This window comes from Cannabis sativa, chromosome 9 (assembly GCF_029168945.1).
Source record: "Cannabis sativa cultivar Pink pepper isolate KNU-18-1 chromosome 9, ASM2916894v1, whole genome shotgun sequence".
Lineage (NCBI taxonomy): Eukaryota > Viridiplantae > Streptophyta > Magnoliopsida > Rosales > Cannabaceae > Cannabis > Cannabis sativa.
In genome coordinates, this window is record NC_083609.1 from 11748536 (window position 1) to 11769016 (window position 20481).

Sequence of the window (20481 nt, forward strand, 5' to 3'; positions counted from 1 at the left end):
ACATGTCTATTTGTGTACATGTACAATTTATGTTGGTAGCCACGTTGAATTTTAATAGTGATGTGTTACTAGCCACATAAGCAAAATGATAAATTAACAGAATTTGTTGGACGACACCTTAAAAATGTAAACAAAATTATAGGTTTTCTTACTAAAATTTGAGTTTAGAGAGTTAAATGCAAATGAAATAAAAGTTAAGAGAGTTTAAAAGAAAAATCTTTTTTTTTAATTAATAGATATGAGAGAATTCAGAATAAGAAAGTTCTCTAAATCTCCATTAATGATGTAGTGAAACAAGGTATGGCTGGCTGATTAAGAACATACTACTTTTACAATCATTTTTTGTAGCATCTAATTATATAGGGTAAATACCATTTTGGACCTTCTGTTTTACAAAAGTTACCAATTGGACCCTGTATTTTGTTAAATGACAAAATGGACCCTGTATTTTCTAAAATAGTACAAATAGGACCCTGAATTGATTTTTTGTCAAAATAAAGTTTAATTATAATCCGATCTAAAAGTGCTATGACAAAACTGTTTACATTTTTTGTATCTGTTCGTATTAAGCATTGTCTTCAAGTTGGTTGTATTAAAAAAAAAAAGTTGTCAAAAATTAAGTTCAGGGTCTTATTTTTACTATTTTAGAAAATATAGGGTCCATTTTGTCATTTAACAAAACACAGGGTCTAATCTGTAACTTTTACAAAACACAGAGTCCAAAATAGTATTTACCCAATTATATACCACTTTCTCTCTCTTTCTAAATAATAATATTTATTTATATGTATATATAATTTTAAAAAAATGTTCTAGAATCTAAACTGTCAATAATAATATAAAAACAATATTTTAAACTTTAAAGCCTGTCTATAGTTATGGGATGGAGCGCCTTGTTAAGTGGGATTCATACTAAAATTATAAATATATTTTCAAATTTATTAAATGTTTCCTAATCTCCATCCATAATAGTTATTGATTTGGTTACATAAAACTTCTTTCTTCTTTTTCTTGAGGAGAAATACTTTTTTTTAAAGAAAAAAAAAACTATTTCTTTTAGTTTAACAATAATTTATAATATAATAAATAATAATTTTGACACATTAAAAGTACATACACTTCTTATATATTGAAAACTATGTTTTTGCATATGTAAATCAGTTTCTTTAATAACAGTGAAAAAAAATATAACGGTAAAAATCTGCAATAACAAATTAGAAATTTATTATTGCTGAACATAAATTTACAGTAATAAAATAAAAATGATAGTACAGAATATAAAAACTTAATATAAAAAAATTATATGTGGTATTAGTGTTCTTTCAAACACTTCTAGTACTACTACAAACAAACCTTTAGAAGTAGTTTTTTTAACTGATTAATAAAAAAAAAGCTAAAACAACTAAGACTTATTTTTGGGTTCCCGTCTATTAAATATTGACATTTAATGGCAATTATATTATAAAAACTATAGTTATAGAGTATACCTAATTTATATAGCTACATTTTTTTTTTCTTTTAGTCGTGGTTGATATTGGGAAATCAAGATTTACACCTAATGTGTGTCACTTATGTAAATAACTGACGACATATGGTATTAAAACCTTGATAAGTGCATTCGTCTCTTCATTTCCTTCATTTTTTAGCAGCACCAAACCACGAACCTCTCGCTGTCCACCACCAAATACAGCCCCCATTTCATCATTTGTCACCGTTTTCACTCATTTTTTTAAAATCTTTTATTTTTCATACCCAAAAATATGTCCCTAGTATTTGATCGTTCTTTTCTTAGTTTTTTAGTGTAAATCGAGCTTAGAAGTGGTGGTTGTGGTAGTTGTAGCTCTGATCATCAGATTTGGTGTAGAATCATTGAATCTCAACATCAGTTAAGGTATAAATCTAATCTCTAATAATTTTACTAAGGTACATTGGTTTCTTTTTGATTTTGTAAATTTTTTTAAGATGTTTTAGCTTGTTAAGCTTTGTTCTTGGAGTTGTGTGGTGGTGGCCGGATTTTAGTCAGTATTGGTGGCCGAATTTCAATAATAAAGTAAAAATCTAAACTTTAAGAGTTTTGTTATGATTTTTTTTGGCTATTTAGGATTTTCGCCCCCTGAACTTTGACATGTACTAAATCACGTCTCCTGAACTTTTAAAGTTGTTAAAAATGCTCCTTGAACTATTGAGATTGTTGAATTTAAGGACTTTTATCCAATTTTAGTAAAAAAAAAAAAAAGTCTAACATGGATGAAAGTTTAGATGGCATGATTTAGTACATATCAAAGTTCGAGGGGCATGATTTGGTAGACATCAAAGTCTGGGGAGCATGGTTTAGTACATAAATAATCACTGAAATAGTAAAATTGAATGAAATAAGACAAAAGTCTTTAAATTTAACAATCTCAATAGTTCAGGGAGAATTTTTAACGATCAAAAAAGTTCAGGGGGCATGATTTGGTACATGTCAAAGTTCGGGGAGACTTGTGTGAAGTACAGATGGGTTTACAAAGTGAAGTACAATGTAGATGGCAATGAAAAGATATAAAGCCAGACTTGTGGCCAAAAGATACAATCAACAAGAAGGAGTTGATTGCACAGACACTTTTGCTCCAGTTGCCAAGTTAGTGTCTGTCAAATTGATTTTAGCTCTTTCTGCTATACAAGGTTGGTTTTCACACCAATTAGATATGAATAATGCATTTATTCATGGTGATTACATGAAGATGTGTATATGATTATACCTCAAGGGTATAGTCCCAAGGGGGAGCTACCACCTCGAGCTATTTGTAAGTTTCAAAATATCTATATGGCCTTAAACAAGCTTCAAGTCAATGGTTTGAAAAATTCTAAACAACTCTCATTGAAGAAGGTTTCAAACATTCTGCCTCAGATCATGCCTTGTTCATCAGGCAAAATGGATCAAGTTTGATATTGTTGTTAGTCTATGTGGATGATGTCATTTTGGCTAGTAATGACATCAAGGACTTAGAAGCTTTGAAGGTTAAGCTAAATGACAAGTTCAAATTGACAAATCTTGGAGAACTCAGATTCTTTCTCAGGCTTGAAATTTCAAGGTCAAACAAAGGCATTTTTGTTTCACAAAGATCTTAAGCCTTGCAATTGTTGGAAGACTAAGGTTTTTTGGGATGCAAGTCTACTAATACACCCATGAAGATCAATTTAAAATTGAGTCAAGATGGTGATGATAAGCTTGTTGATCCTACCCTCTACAGAAAAATCATTGGTAAGTTGCAATACTTAACCATAATAAGACTAGACTTGGCTTATTCTATTAATAAGCTCAGTCAGTTTCTAGCTTCACATAAAGCCAAACACTTAAATGCAGCTATGTGAAAGGAACGCCAGGACAGGGGTTATTCTACTCTGTCAAATCTGAAATTAAGATTGAAGCTTACGCAGATGCAGATTGGGCATCTTGCATTGACACTAGAAGATCCACTGGTGGTTTTTGTGTGTTTCTTGGAAATTCTGTTGTGTCCTGGAAGAGCAAGAAGCAACACATTGTGTTTCGATCCTCTGCTGAGGCAGAGTATAGAGCAGTATAGAGCCATGGCTAATACCACATGTGAAGTTTGCTTGTTGTCCTTACTGGATGAATTGGGAATTGAGCATCATGGACCTGCTATTTTGCATTGTGATAACAAGGAAGCTCAACAATAGCTGCTAATCTAATCTTCCACGAACGGACCAAACACGTAAAAATTGATTGCCACCTTGTTAGACAAAAAAGTTCAAGAAGGGACAATTAAATCATCTCACATTTTGAGCAATGAGCAGATTGCAGACATCTGCACTAAAGCTCTACTACCAACACAATTTTAAGCTCTACAAAATGAGATTATACAATATATACTCTCTATCTTAAGGGGGTATTAGATTGTAAGATGTTGTGTATTTGAGTTAGTCAGTGTGTGTTGTATCAGCTGAGTTAGTTATTGTCCCAATAACTAACTCTATTTTATTTTCCTTTGCTGTCAGTGTGTGTATATAAGCATTCATGTAACAGTTTTGTAATCTAATGAGAATTCAACACTTTCTTTCTTCCTCTCCTTGATATTAAAATGGGAGAGAAGGAGTTGGGGAAAAAATTATTTTGAATTTTTTAATTTTCAAAGTAATTTTTTTATTATTAATAAAATGTTTAATTTTGAAATTATTTATTTGTGTTTTTTAAATAATTATATCAGGTGTATCAATATATGTGTGCTATGTGTATAAGAGTGTACACATAAACAGTCTATGTTATCAAACTGAGATAAATGGATGACACATTAAATTTGTTAACGGTTCAATAATTTGAAGGATTTTACCACACTTGGAGGGTTAAGTGCAAGTAATGTTATACTTGGGAGGCTTTAGCCGCTAAAAACTCTTACTTAACACTTAACAATACAAGGAGAGTGGTCTTCTACCATTTTCTTGTTGCTTTCGGCCTTCCTGTTGTTTCTTCGGGTCTAGTTCGTTGTAGTCATGTTTTGTTTTGGTTAGTGGCTGTTGTGAGTGTCTTGTTGTGTGAAGCTTTTGTGAGCTTTTGTGAGTTTGTTGTTTCCTTTGTCGGGCGGGTTAGTTCTGTTTTTCTCTGGGGGTGAGATTGTGTAGTTTTGTGGTTCTTTGGGGTGTCTTTGGTGGGTTGGTTGTTAGCAGTTTATTGTTATTTTAAGGTTGGTGTTTGGTGTCTTGTCTTTTGCTGTCGGTATGGAGATAGTTAATGCCACCAACCCTGCATTCAATGGAAAGGGTAAGTGCTTTTCTTGCGTGGAATCAACTATAAAGTTGGCTCCGTGTGCTTCTTCTCAACAGGCACTCTCCTCCTTGTGTCTTTTGGGAAAAGTTGTGGCCCCCATGAATGTCAATGAAGCATCTGTCAAGGATTTTGTAGACAAATCTTGGAGTTTCAACGTGAATGTGGTTGCTTTGTTTGAGGCTACCAATATTCCAAACTGCTTTGAGTTTGGTTTTGTGTGTGCAGAAGATCGTGCCTGGGCTCTCGATAACGGACTGTGGTGTGTCCGAGGCTACTCTTTGATCCTCACAGCGTGGTCTCCTAGAAACTTGCTCTCGGTTTCGTTTGATTCGATGAATATATGGTTACAAATCCACAACCTCCCACGAGATTATTTTTCAGTGGAGAATGGTAAGCTTTTGGGGGGCAAGGCTGGCAAGGTTATCACAGTGGCCTTGGAAGAGGGTGCGCCGGCTCTGTGGAGTAAGTTTCTAAGAGTTTTGGTTGAGTTGGATATCCAGCAACCACTTTTCTCTGGTTGTTTTTTTTGAAATGGAAACAGGGGGCTGTCAATGGCTTCAATTTAAATATGAGAGGCTGGAAATTTTTTGTTATAATTGTGGTAAACTGGGTCACCAAAGGAGAGGATGTGCTCTCTCTTCTCCGGTCACAGTGGCAAATGTTAATGGTATTCCCTTTCCAATGTTTGGACCGTGGCTATCAATTGTTTCCTCCTATCGTGATGTTTTTTCTGGTGCAAATTCTTTCTCTCCTGCTCTGGCTCTTCCTCCTCGGTCTGAGCGTGAAGTGTATCAGAGGAAGTCCTTGCCGTCGACCATGGATGGAAGGGGGTTCGAATCGTCTCGTCCGATTGGGATGGTGCGCGGCTCGAAGCGTACGGTGAAGGGGACAGGTCAGTCCTCTGCTATGGGAAAGCTGGCGTCTCAGAAATTGTGGCGTCCCAAACGGCTCCCTGTCAATCGCACGCCTACCATTTCCTCTCTGGGCAATAAGTTTCACGTTGGAGAAGACGATAGGAAAAAGGGGGTTCAGAAATTTCCTTGTTCTAATTCAGAAGTGGTGGACCGGACCTTGACTTTGCACCTTGGGTCAAATAAGGGTGTTGGGCTTAGTAAGGAAGACATTGGGCCAGCTCTTTCCTCCACTGGGCCGATTATAGTTGACAAGGAGAAGTTAAATGGGGAGGGGCCTAGCTGTGGGCCGAGTATGCCAAGTGGGATTTTAAAAAAAGCTGAAGCCTCTCTATTAAATTGTGGGACCCCACCCATTTTATTAAATGAGCTGCACGTGAGGGGGGATGGGCCTAACTTTGGTTTGGAGTCTAATGGGCTGGTTATTAAGGATAAGGGCCTACATAATTTCACTAAGAAATTTGGTATTGGTAATAAGGATGTTGGGCCGACCACAACTATCTCTAATGAAAGCTCTATATGTGGTCAAGAGGTAAATTTCCATCATGATGAAAAATTAGCTTTGACTAATTTTTTCCAAGCTCAAGATACACTTGTACAAGAGCTTAAGAAATTTGGTAACTTGGACCTTTATGAGATTAAAGCTATTGGAGGTGACATTGGGGTCCCAACTGCTTCTGAGACTAATGAACGCACTACTCCGTTTAAGAAACGGAAATTTGATGGGGCTTCGGCGTCCCTTTGCTCCCGCCCTTGGAAGCTTCTCCGCCCTCATCCATGGGCCATCCGCGACTTTCCTTGGGACTCGGAAGGTAGAGCAAATGATACTAATTATTCAGAGGAAGAGCCTACAGAGGACATCTCACTATCCAACAATGACTTTTCTGGCCCAGATGAGTGGAGGACAAAAGGAAAAAATGCGATCTCATCTAGGCCTATGGAGGGCACTTTCGTGGTTGAGGAATCTGGTTCTTTTGGGTCGGCCCATTCTCATACCCCTGTGGAGGAGATATCTACTCCTCCACAGGAGCCATGAGAGGTATCGCTTGGAACTGTAGAGGGTTAGGGCAGACCTCTACAGTTCGCGAATTGAAGTCCCTGATTCGGTCGCGCTCACCGAATTTTATCTTTCTGACCGAGCTCAAAGTTGACTCTACGTTCTTGATCATCATGCTTACTTGCTCCCTTGCCCCCTACCGAATCCGACGGAAGGTTGGCGCTCCCCCCCGGAGGACTGGGTGAAATTGAATTGCGATATCAGAGTGGGGACGGATAGTATGTGTGCTGCGGTGGTTGCAAGGGATCACGTCGGCAAGGTGATCTGGGCTGTTACTTCAAAGTTGGTTTTCTCTAATGCTCTCTGTGGGGAAGCGGCAGCGTGCTGTCTTGCCCTGGAGGAAGCTAAAGCTCGAGGAGTTAAATTTATTATTCTGGAGAGTGATTCGAGGGTGGTGATCAACGCTCTTAATGGGAAGGAGTCCCATTGGGAGATTGATAACTACGTCTCTTTTTGTAAAAGCTTCTCCCCTTTCTTTATCGGTTGTAAGATTCAATATGTTAGTAGACAATGTAATTTTATGGCCCATAATGTGGCCAAGTGGGCGTTTTCCTGTCAGAGGTTTGGCATCATGCCTCTTTCCTCTATGCCTGATACTATATTTTGTAATGACCGCGAGGTCTAACGGTTTTTTTCTAATGCATGCACGCTTTTCTTCAAAAAAAATAACACTTAACAATACAAAAGTTTTACTTTTAATAATTTATCAAACACTCTACTCAGTTGTTTCTTTTTTTTTTTTCATAATACAACTATAATTGTTTTTCTCCACAACACAATTGTGCCAAATTGATCCTAAAACTTATTGGTTTGTGAGACATTATGGTGAACAAATTTAGGAATTTCGCACTCGTAAATTTTTTTATTCAAAAATAAATTAATAAATCTATTCGTGAGCAACTAAGAAATCTTTTGCTGAGGGAGTAGGAGAACTAGGAATATGAGGAAAAGAAAAATAATTTTCCAGCATACACTTCTAGTATGTGTAATACCTAAGTTTAACTCCCAGTTGCAAATAAATACCTAAGTTTAATTTTTGGCGGTAATAATACCTAAGTTATAATTTTAGAACTTCTAGAGGTACCTGGTTATATAAATTGCCACGTGGCAATCCTCGATTGGTCCAAGTCATTAAATTTTTATTATTTAAAAAAAAATTAGTTCAAATATACCAATAAGAAAATGACACTTGGATATAATGGTTTAACATTTGACGGTTAGGTGCCTACATAGTTCTAGAAATATAACTTAGATATTATTTCCGCCAAAAATTAACCTTAAGTATTTATTTGGAACTGAAAGTTAAACTTAGATATTTATGTCGTAAATTACTCTTATTTTTATAAATAAAATGCTAAACCAGATGTTAATGCTCCTCAGCATTATTGTAAACTTAAGTACTTTTATAAAGTAGTTTATTCTTATTTTAATATTTTTTTTTTTTTAAAAAAAAAAAGTTTTTTCTATTTAATAATAATTTTTTTGAGAAAACTTTGAAAGATTTTAGTAAGTTGTTGGGGGTACGGTTCTCTTTAAGGGTATTCATCCGATCTAATCTGCACTTTTTTGGTCAAACAACATCCAATCCGCACTAAGTGCGGATTTCATATTTTGGTCCAATCTGATCCGCATAATAGTTTAAATCCAATCCGCAATAGTGCAGATTGAATCGGTTATTTTGGATCGGTTGTTTTTTTAATGATAAATTATTTAACATTTCATATGACAAAAAATAAAAAAAAAATATTGTTTCTTAATCTCCAATAATAATTTATTTCCATCTCTATTTATATATAAATCAAACCAATATACATATATGTCAATATATATATACTCATCTTTAAATTTACACTAAAATATATGTATTCATTACTAAAATAAATAAATTAGTATATACATTTGAATTTACGTGTACGTGTCAATGTGAATAAGAATAATTTTTCTAGTATTACTGGGTCTGCATGTTAAAATGGTATTACTGCGTCTGCATGTGCCTATCAAATGTCCATATGCATAAGTTTCATTGTACCAAACCAATTATTATATAATAAATACATAAGTACCCACAATGCATCAAATGCCTTTTAGTAAATCCATCAAATTACTGTTGATGGTAAGTAGGGTACACAACAGCATAGACAAACAAAATCCATAGAGCCATACAAGCTTGGCATTATTTATATATTCCACACACCAAGGGAGAGGCAGATTTCAAGCTGCAGCATTTATAGCATTACCACCATCCTTTTCCACAAAAGATTTCACATACTCCTTCCTGCAAAGAAGAAACTTATGTGAGGACCGAAACCGAACAGGAAAGAAACTTGGGACAACCCGCTGTTGAAGCAAAGAAGCATACCGAGCTGGAAGATGGTCGTGGGGACGATTGAATGGAGTCCAAACTGGGTCACCAACAAAAAGCCGCATTGCCTGCAGAGTGTATTTTTGTAATCATTTTAGTGGACATTAAGATAATTTGGTAACCAAATAACCAATAAAACACATGGCACAAACTTAACAAAGTATAGATAATCCAATCTGAGACTACATTGTGATCAACTTTAACAATAATTTATTTTCTTTCTATGATTTCCCAATTCAGAACTTCATGCTCATGTTTAGATAAGTAACAGCATAACCAATGCTTAGTAGTTAACACATGCAAAGATAGGATACAGCACCCAAAAACATCATGCACGCAACAATTGTTTTCTACATGTTCATGTATGGATAAGGAACAGGGTTTGCGCACTAGGAAGTTTTATTTTTTGGGCTCTTAGTACAAAGGAAATACAGTAATTTTAAAAAATACCAAATGAACATGTATATTTTTTGCAGTTTTTTAAGTCTCTAGGCTAAGTGGGCCTTAGGTGCAGGCCCGGTCTACCTTAGACCAAGATCGGGCCTGATAAGGAAAGAAGTTCAAACTCAGCATGCAACAATACTTATTAATGCAGCGCAAAAGTACAAACTTTGAATCTTTTTTTTTTATTTTAGAAAAATGTACCTTGATATAATTGTTTGTGTCCAAAGTAAAACGGTGATAAATTCCAGCAGGCAAAACAATCATTCCACCTTTCTTCACCCACACACGGATCCAGCGTTCATCACGGTCTCTCACATCAAAATAACCTTCAAGAAAAATATAAAGAATCAACAACTAGATCTAACTGGTGAAGTGAGGACAACAAACTGAAGAGTGACCAAACCTACCACTTCCTGCCACACAGTAGCGGATCTCTTCATCAGTGTGAAGATGTTCCTCAAAGAAATTTTTTATCTTTTCTTCGTAATTTGGAAGCTTCTCTGGGCAAACTTCACAGAAATCCTTAACAACCGAACGAAGAAAAAGGGCTCATCAAATCAAAGTTAGGAATCAAATGTCCAAGACACATTTTAATGTTGCATGACACTGACTAAGCTATACTAGATCTCAACAAGCTAAAAAAGAAACGGTGCATCTTTGCTATTTTAAGCATTTACTAAATTCACTTGTAACCAAGAAATTTTCAGGAGATATATTACCAAATAATAATTAAAAAAAAAAGGCTATAAGCCTATAACAATAAATATAACAACAATAATAACAAGATATAACAACAGTAGAAAGACCAATTATTACAAGAAAAAAAAAACAGTTAACACTATAATCAATCCTTATAATCATCATCGTCTTGGTACCCTGACATGTAAACGATAACTACCAAGCCAAGGAGTAAGAACCCTTCTTGAATAAATTACTTTTAGAAAAAGGAAAACAAAATTTGATTGGACGAACCGTGTAGGAGTATCCACGTTCTGTACGAATCTTCTTCAGCTCCTCATCTGTTTCATAGTTATCAGCATCAAGTCTCCAGCTGAGCACTCCAAGCTCTACAAGACCAGCAAAATTGCTCCAAATGTTCAAATGTTGGACACATTAATAACCCCATTATAAAACATAGTGTGTGAAGGGGTGCTCACCAGCAAGTTGGTCCAAAGATACAAATTCCTTTGGTTCCCGATGATGAGGAAGTCTCTGGTCTTCATCACTGTCATCCATGAACCATGCTTGAAGAACTTCCTCTCTAGGATCCTGGACCTGTAGTTTAGAACTTTAGATCAATATCAAAACATAATGCTATCACACTTTCCCACTAAAAAGAAAAATTCGTTCTACCATTATTTCCTGGGAAAATTTGACCTAAACAATAGATTATATTATTCAAATATGCGCTATCTAAACCGGCTCATGCAGACATGGAGTGATAAAAAGGTAAAAATATAGAAAGAAAAACAGATTATTTCTTAAAAGTCACCTTATGCAATGTGTTTATGTTCAATTTTAACTCATTCTCTCAGAAAAGCCTGGGAAAATCAATTACATCCTCATTTAAAAATTTGTAGAACATTTGCAATAACAATTAAAGTTGCAACTCACAAAATACCTCGGGTATGATAAAAAAAAAACAAAATATATTCTGAAAAACTACACCTAAACAACATTACTGAAGGATCAACTATGAAACCAGATATTATAGTGACAAAAGCATTCATATGCAGCAGTGCACGATGTTTGACTCCAAAATCAAAATAAAGCAACTATGATCTTTGCTACTACATCAACAAATCAATTCTCCAGTTCTGATTCTAACAAACGATGCCCCATGTCCCCATTTGGATTTTGACAGAAAAAATGGTTTTAGCTATAATGACTTTCAAACTATACTACTGAACAATTGCCAACAAAGAAGACAAACTATTTGAAATCCAAAAATGTAAATTGGACAATTCTATAACTGGAGGTGTAACGGTAAATTTAATCCTTGTTAAAACCACCATTCCAAAATTGTGCGACGACTTTTCTTATTGGAAACATATCTGAAAAATTGACCAACTTAGTAGGTGCAAAGGAACATCTTCCTTAACTTGAATGCTTCTACGGCTCTACCTTATCATTCATATTTGCAACAAATTTCATTAAAAATGAAACCATCATGATCAACACATTCATAGATTCCCCTAGCAAATAGAAGAACCAAACTAGTACCACCATACTATTCCCTCAGTTGTATCTCAACCACACAAGTCCCTTTTCCAGCAAAATTTCAAGAATTACTGTGAAAACTTATCATCCATGAGCTATATGTAATGAATTCATGCTTAATTGTTGAAAAACATAAAACCTATCGAAAACAAATCCAATTCATCAAAAAGACATTGAAAAGAGAGAAAAAAAATTGAAGAAAAGAAATTCCATTTAAACTCAGGGGCATCAAAAAGCTGTCGAAATACATCAAATTTACTAAAAATTTCAAAATAATCCCCTCATTCACAGATTCAAATCCACAACAATTTCAAACCTAAAAACTACAAAATCAAGAATGCAAAACAAAATCGAACAAGATCCATATCAAAAACAATAACCAATAAAAAATAATAAAATCAGATAAACGGATTAAAAAAAAAAAAAAAACCTAACCTTTGGAATCATATTTATGTTTGGGACAATCACAGATCCCCACGGGTCTTAACGACAGCGAATCAGGCAGAGGAGAAGGCTAGAGTTCCAGGAGGCGGTCAGAGGAGGTATAGAGATGCAGGTGCAACGGTGGCTGGTGTTCAGCGAGGCTGGGTCTGGACGGGGCGGAGGAGGGTAGGCTATGGGGTTGGGTGTCAACGTGGTGGAGGACTAGGCTGGGCTATCGGGCGACAATGATTCTCGAATGGATTCGGGGGTAGTTGCGTGAGAAAACGAGAGAGAAACAGAGATAAGAGGATGGTTTTTTTTATATAATTTCCCTTAAAATTTTAATCGTGTTATTTTTATAAATAAAATACTAAAACCCAACCTGAACGCTTTTAGCATTGTATTGATAAGAATATGTAAAAGTCAATTCAAAAAAAAAGAATATGTAAAAGGTGGACAATTTGGTTGATTGCAAATTTTTTAAAATTTAATGTTTTCATTAAAAGTATAAAAAAAGAATAACATTATTATTAATTTTATCATAAAAACAATAAAAAAAAATGTGTTGACCTTAAATTTGGTCAACCGACAGTGAAGTCGTATTTATAATTGAAATCACTATGTGTACACAAATAGAACAAGCAAACAAAAAGGACACCGTATTTTATAGAGGTTTGGCCTCTTTAGTTAGCGGGTAATGACCTACTTTCCTTTTGATTATAATGATATGAGAGATAATACCACTTAGATTGATCACAAGTATTGTGAGTTCTAGAGTGGCTCTCTTCGTATTACAATTGTGAGAATCAGTGGCAAATCTCAAGCAAGAGAGATGAGGGAGACTTAGTCTCTTCTACACTGCTAATGGTGTGTAGAAGATAGAGTGAGCTAGGATTTTGAGTGCTTGAACTCTATGACTTAAGAGTGAGAGCTTAAGACTTAGAACTTAGAGTGTAGAGACTTTAGGTTTAGTTTAGTGCGCTTTATATAGGAGAGAGCATACAAGAGATAGTAGGTTGATATCCCTCAAAATGAGGAGATATCACCTATTTGTTACATATTAAATTAATAAGAAAATAACTTGTTAATTAGTCCTAAAGAATAGGTAAATGACTGAAGTTAATCTCCTATTTTTCGTGGGTTGTTGAAGCCCAATTCGTAACTGAAAGTGTTGTCTAGGCTAAAAGTTGTAGAGGCACCAAAAGTGCCTGGTAGAAGAGAGGCTGGTCAACCTAACCATTGTTGGAGGCTGGCTAGCCCTTATTGGCACTAGGCTCAACCTGGAGTGGTCCGGCCAGACCCCCTGGTTAGCTAGTTTGTTGTATCTTTGTCTTGCTTAAGTATTTGGACTTCTCGTCATCTGGTACGTTGTGCATGGTGACTTGGTCTTCTTACTGACAAGTTGTACTCCACGTGACATCAATCTTGCCTATATGGACATGCCACGTCATGTGGGTAAAAATTGGGATAACATTTGCCCCCAATTCCCTGTGCAGACGTCTGACAGATAGGGACTTTCTAGCTTCAATTTTGACTGTTGAAGTCTTAACTGGGCAAGTTTCTTGTACCAACTTCAGTTATGAAATATTTTTTCTTTTTTGGCAACTCACGTTCCCCAATAAGGAACTGATAATATTCTACATGGTTATTTTGTAGGTTGTGTAACTACTTGCTACATGTTGGATGAGAAAGGCTCACCAAAACCTATTAAGGTTCATTTGTTCAAGCACATTCCCACATCACCATTTACTTTATCTCTCTTCCAAAAAAAGGAAAAAGAGAAGCTCTTCATTTTCTCTTGGAGCCTGACGCCCCTAAGTCCCACAAATCCTGGGATTCTCGCTTTATTTCGACGATCCAAGCTTCCCATAGGCTTCCCTTGACGGTTTTCACTAGTGAGTAAGCTTTCAAATCTCTTTCTTTACTTGTTTTCTTGAATTTTCCATTGTTGTGTTCAAGATTTTTACATTCTTGATTCTCACATTGGATTGTAATCTTTTTAGTATTTTGATCCGCATGATAGTTTTAGGATGCATAATGTATGATTTTTTGATAAAAAAGATTCATTTTGAGCTTTTTGTGATTCTTAACTCTTTGAGTCACGAAGAACACGTTCGAGTCTTGGGAAAACACATTTTTTGATCCATTGCACACCCTAGCCAACCTATGGGGTCTTGTTTAAGACTTGGCCAGCCCATGGTGTTTGTCATGGGAGCTGGGCGGTTTTAGGGTTTGACCTAGAACCCTGGGTGGTTCTTGTATGGGTTAGGTAACTCTGGCTGGTTCTTGCAGGGGTCAAGGGACCCTAGCCAGCCCTTCAATGCCTTGGGACCCTAGCTGGCCCAAGGCTTCGGTCCCAAGTGGGTGGCTAATTTTTTGTCCTCTTTTGACCTTGTCAAGAATCTTATCATGGCCTTGTGAACTTGTACAACCTTTGTCTCATACGCGGCTCCCTTAGAAACTTTATATGACACTTTATGGTGAGTCTATTGTAGTCGAATAATCAACTTAAGACTTAACACGTATCCAAGTTGTTACACTTGAAATTGTACTTTGCTGATACCCAGCCTTGTAAAATGAAATTATCTGGCAAATACCCTTGGGTACGATTGATTAGAGTCTTGTCTAAATCTTGTCGCTTTGTCTGGTTGCTCACCTCCCCTTGTTTTTTATGTGCAGATGATCTCGAGTGACTATTGGGGAGATGACAACCGTATCGATAAAGATTTACTCGGTCTTCTCTTTGAAAACCAATGTCTAATTGGTTCCTCTAGCAATCCCTCGAGTGATCTCGATGTCAGTGGTTGTTCTCCAAAAGTTGAGGTCCAGCATCCAGGGACGTCTCAATGAGGGGCCTAGTGTAAAATTTCAAAATTGGGCCTTTTTCAAAGAAATTATTAAACATACCAAATTTTTAAAAATTTATATAATTATAACATTAAACTTAATTAAAAATAATCAAATTTCATATATTCTATATGTAATTATAATAATAATTAAAAAAAACTTAAAAACAATATTCAAATATATAGATCCATCCATTTAACAAGAGACTTTTTTCTCCATATTTCACGCAACGAACAATCTTCGAGCCGCAAAACCTAAAAAGAACATAAATTTAAATGAAATTATTAAAATAGAAGAGATGACAATAAATGAATCATATAAAAATGTATCTTTCTTACTTTTTGAGATGCAAATTTGCTAATCAAGTCATCGTAATGAAATTTATTTAGCAATTTATTTTCGATAGACAACATAGCTAACCCACTCAATTGTTCTTGCAACATAGGGGATCTTAAATATGATTTTATCAATTTCAATTTTGAAAAATTTCTCTCTGCTGAAGCAACTGTTACTGGAATGGTTAGTAATATTCTATAAGCAATATATGCATTTGGAAAAGAATCAACTTTTTTTATGTAATCAAGTATTTCAATTGAGTTACTATTTTCATTTGAAAAAATTTTCTTCAACACTTTCAATTCTGAAAACAAATCTAAACCATCAATATCAGATAATTCATTGAATTTTAAAACATGCTCAACATTTAAAGAGTGGTCTTTTAGACCATCTTCATCCAATGCTTTCAGTTTCTTCATGTTAAACGAAAAACCAAAAATATTTTCATACACTTGAAATTGTTCAAACCTATTTTTAAGTGAACAAATAATTTGGTCAATCAAGTAAAGAAAATAATCAATTTGAAATGATTCTTCGGCAGATTTAATTACATCAACATTTTCATCAAATTACTTTTTCCTGCGAAGTAATCGTTTTTCAGAAAATTTAGGCTCTATTCCCATCTCACTTGTAATTTTTTTAGTTGAATTCATAGCAGTTACAAATCCATTTTTCCTATAATCTTCAAAATAAGAAATGAGACCATTTAAATCTTTTATAGCCTTGTCAATGTCCATGTTTTTACTTTGTAAATGTTTACTTATTGAATTTATAGGAAATAAAATGTCATACCAAATGGTCATGCCCAATAAAAATTCAAAATTTTCTAATTCATAATTACTAGACTTGTAGCTTCACTTTTATTTTTAGATCTTCACTTATTTCTGCAAGTTCAAACAAAGCATCTCTTATGTTTGGAGTTTGTGATATAATTGCCTTAACACTTTCAATGTGACTTTCTCAACGAGTTTGAGATAATGATTTCACGGTCTAATTAGTTATATTATTTGTCAATATTGTCCATCGTTTGGTTGAAGAAGAGAATAATGAATATATGCGTTGTAAAATACCAAAAAAAGATATAGCTTTAACACAAGAATTAACAACATCACAAATCACTAAATTAAGAATATGACAACCACAAGGTGTATATAATGCTCGAGGATTTATATCTAATAATCTTTTTTGTACACCTTTGTACTTTCCTTTCATGTTAGATCCATTATCTTACCCTTGCCCTCTTATATCATTAATGTCAAGTTTAAAATTTTCAATTTCTTTTGTAAGTTCATCAAAAAGACATTTTCCCGAAGTATCCTCTGTTGGGTTTTATGCCCTAAATAAAACTCCATTTCAATGTAATCGATTTTATTTAACATCAATAAAGAAACAGAAGTATTTTTCATTCATTTGTGTATGTTTTGGTTCACTTTATCAATTGCTTGTCTATTTGATTTATAAATTCATCTTAAACCCTTTTCACATACTTGATCCTGTTTATTGTGTTGTCATCACATTGGAAAGTAAACATGACTATGTGAATAAAGTTTCCTAGATTTATCAGACACAGGGTTTTACTGATATGATAATCTACAACAAGAGTTTACTTGCATTTGGAGAAATGCTATGTTCTTTCCAGAACATTGGTTAAAGTAAAGCTCAGGTTGGATTCATGGAGTATGCATCGAAAGGGACCGATATTGAACTTTGACTTAGATTTATTAAACTTACCGTAAAATCTATTCAAGTCAATATCGCCTAGTTGATCCTAGATCAAATGTTCTTAATCCTGTTATGATTAGGCTCAATCTTGAAAGGCTATTCGTGCTCTTTGATTTGTTAGTTAAGCCTACTTTTATGTCAGGGTGATACGTACATTTTGGGAACACGGTAGTGCAATTGAGTGGGAGCGCTAACATAAACATGGAATCTATAGCTTCTATCTGGCGAATAGTAAGCAAAGGATGATCTCCTTCGAGCTTGACCAAACGAACATAAATGGTGGAGTACTCATTTCACATAAGCTGAAATATCATTTATACGGGGTCAAGTGTTTTAAGGATAAAATACATAGTAGGGTGTAACGGTAATCTAATCCCTTTACAGTGTAGATCATTCATATAGAGGATCATTGATCAAATTAGGATTATAACAATGGATAACTAATGATGTGTCTATATGGTGGAACATATAGAGCATTCTATATACTGAGAGTGCAATTCTAAGTTCTATGCGTGGATTCAACGAAGAATTAATAAGTTCGTGAATTTCAGTAATAAATTCTTGATCTACTTATTAGAAGCTCGGTTATATAGACCCATGGTCCCCGCACTAGTTGAGATAATATTGCTTGTAAGACTCATGTAATTGGTTTTGATTAATCAATTATAATTCTCAAATTAGACTATGTCTATTTGTGAATTTTTCACTAAGTAAGGGCAAAATTGTAAAGAAAGAGTTATTAGGGGCATATTTGTTAATTATGATACTTTGTATGGTTCAATTAATAAATATGATAAATGACAATATTATTTAATAATTATTTATAGTTATTAAATAGTTAGAATTGGCATTTAAATGGTTGAATTACAAAATTGGTGTTTTTGAGAAAATCAGATACAAAAGTGATAAAACTATAAAATTGCAAAAAGTGAGGCCCAAATCCAATAAGCCATGGCCGGCCACTTTTATAGGAGTTTTACCTCTGATATTTTCATTATTTTAATGCCCAATAATTCAAACCTAACCCTAGTGGAATGCTATAAATAGGTAGTGAAGGCTTCAGGAAAATTACACTTCTGATTCAGAAAAACCTGAGCCTCTCTCTCTACCTTTGGCCGCCACTCTCTCTCTCTCTTCTTCCTTAGAATTTCGAAACCCCTTAGTGATTAGAGTAGTGCCCACACACAGCAAGCAATACCTCAATCATAGTGAGGAAGATCGTGAAGAAAGATTTTCAGCAAAAGGAGTTTCAGCATCAAAGATTCAGAGAAAGAGATCCAGGTTCAGATCTTGATAATACTCTGCGACAGAAAGGATACAAGGGTTAGAGATCTGAACGGAAGGAGTCATTTAATTCCGCTGCACCCAATGTAAGGTTTCCTAAACTTTATATGTGTTTATTTCATCGTTTTAGAAAGTTCATATTTAGGGTGTTAATCAACATACTTGTGAGTAGATCTAAGATCCTAGTAAAATAATTTCCTACAACTGGCCTCAGACCCATGGTAATTGATTTACTTGCAAGAAATTTGGACTTTAAAACGATTGTTTGATGTTTTGGATGGTATCATGTTGTATTGAGTGTTATTTGATGATTGATTGATGTTTGTGAATTTTTGTGAAAAATAATTGAATATTTGTTTCTGGAATTATTTTTATTGGATAATATGGAAAAAATTAAGCAAGTTACCTTTTTACAGAACTCAATTTCGATTTAATTTGAATTAGTTATGATTTTTTTGAAGTTTCGAAAAAAAATCGGGATTGAGCTGAAGGCCTCCTGCGCGCGCGGATTTCATGCAAATCCCTGTGCCGCCGAGATACCTCGCCCATATCACCCCAGCACGTGCGCGGACGGGTATGCACAGCATCCCGTCCGTACAGCTTGCAATTTTTTCGTTTTTCTTCGTTTTTTCATGAAATTAACTTCTGATTTTTTGTGTAGTTTCTGTATTTATACATTTACTATTCCTAATTCAATTCTAATTATCATAATTAATTTATTTAATATTTTTTAAATTTAATTCATGATATTAGTGTAATTTGAATTTGAAATAGTCAATATCTATCTTTTTTTTTGCTTAATTATCTATCTTATTTTTAAATTTGACTATATCTTATCTTATTTTTAAATTTAAGGTCAGATTTAAAATTTTTTAAATTAAATCTTTTTTTAAATAATTTGACCTTATTTAAATTTAAAATAAGATAACTATAATCATGTAATTTTAAATAGATGTAAGATATTTTGCTAACTTTTAAATTTTGTTATTTTATTTATTTAAATTACATTTAAAATCTGAAAAAGATATTCATTTATCTTTTTTAATTTTTTATTTAATTTTTATTTATAAAATAACATTTAATTTTTAAAAGTAGTTAGCAAATTTTGAAATGATATTTAGGTTGGTTGAAACCTAATTTTTCAAAATTGTAGGTTTAATTTTAAATATTTATTTTTAAAATTTCAAATTTTTTTTTTAAAATTTTTTTTAAAATTTTCAAAAATAAATTTTTATTTATTTAATTAATTATTTTTCGAAATTATTTATTTAAAATTAAATAAATCCTACATCCAACTATCCAACTAACCTTGTTGCAAGAGTATGTGTTTTAGCTTGTTTGTAAGTTTTTAAAACCTATTATTGCTTGATTGCAAATAGCCATGGTTAACTTGTTGATAGATCCAATTATCTGATTTTAACTCATGGCTCCCGTGGTCAAGTAAATAATTTGTAACAGGTATATTTACAATCTTCTTTCATCTGTGTATGACCTAGCAATATGATAGGACCCATCCAAAGTGTGCCTGTGTGAGCCTATGTGTTTAATTTCATTATAGATGCATATAGGTTGTTGTTGCTAAATAAAATGTCATAGTTCTTGATAGATTTTATTTAGGCCCATTTAGTTTTTGGGCCTATTCAATTAATAACAGTTGTTCATTTTAAGGTTAAATTCCTCTCTTTTGGGCCTTGTGTGAGAGTTGGGAGCCATAGTAGTGGGTACGACATACTGAACCCAACACCCCCTCACATGAACCACCCCAATTGTGAAGGCCCATTTGCCTGATTTGAATAACTGTACTAGGTTAATTAAATTAGTTTAACCTAATAAAATTGATTAGCAACATAATTAATTTCATTTATTTTGAAATTAATTTAAGAAAACCATAGTTTAAAGAATTTTATCTTCTAAGCTAAACTACATGTATTTTCTTGTATTTAATTAAATATAGAATTATAACCATCTAGATTCTTTCTGAAGCTTAATTTAAATTTGTCATTAAATATTCCTATTTAAGTTGATATTTAGTTATCTATAACTAACCAACTTAAATCTGAATATCTTTTGGATTTAAAATTTCAAAATTAAGTTGAGAAATTTTAGGTAT

The 20481-nt window shown here is 33.9% G+C and overlaps 1 protein-coding gene across 2 annotated transcripts; it reads right to left on the reverse strand.

Annotated features, from left to right (window-relative positions):
• Positions 1–8756: 8756 nt before the first annotated feature.
• Positions 8757–12648, reverse strand: LOC115722194 (acireductone dioxygenase 2). 2 transcript variants are annotated; one of them, XM_030651329.2, is made up of 7 exons: positions 12195–12648; positions 10697–10814; positions 10512–10606; positions 9947–10061; positions 9741–9865; positions 9093–9163; positions 8757–9008 (listed from the first exon to the last, which is right to left on the reverse strand). In XM_030651329.2, the coding sequence occupies exons 1-7, from the start codon at positions 12204–12206 to the stop codon at positions 8945–8947; spliced, it is 600 nt and encodes a 199-aa protein (XP_030507189.1). In that variant the 5' UTR covers positions 12207–12648; the 3' UTR covers positions 8757–8944. The 2 variants fall into 2 exon arrangements, with proteins under 2 accessions (XP_030507189.1, XP_060960407.1); XM_061104424.1 differs by having other exon boundaries at positions 8757–9163; positions 12195–12565.
• Positions 12649–20481: the final 7833 nt, after the last annotated feature.

What these genes read in the sequence shown, in the direction of transcription:
- LOC115722194 (XM_061104424.1), bottom strand. An exon ending in ATCTTTGGACCAACTTGCTG is followed by an intron (nt 10,607 to 10,696) that starts GTGAGCACCCCT and finishes CTGGTCTTGTAG; the next exon opens with AGCTTGGAGTGCTCAGCTGG. An exon ending in CTACTGTGTGGCAGGAAGTG is followed by an intron (nt 9,866 to 9,946) that starts GTAGGTTTGGTC and finishes TTTTTCTTGAAG; the next exon opens with GTTATTTTGATGTGAGAGAC.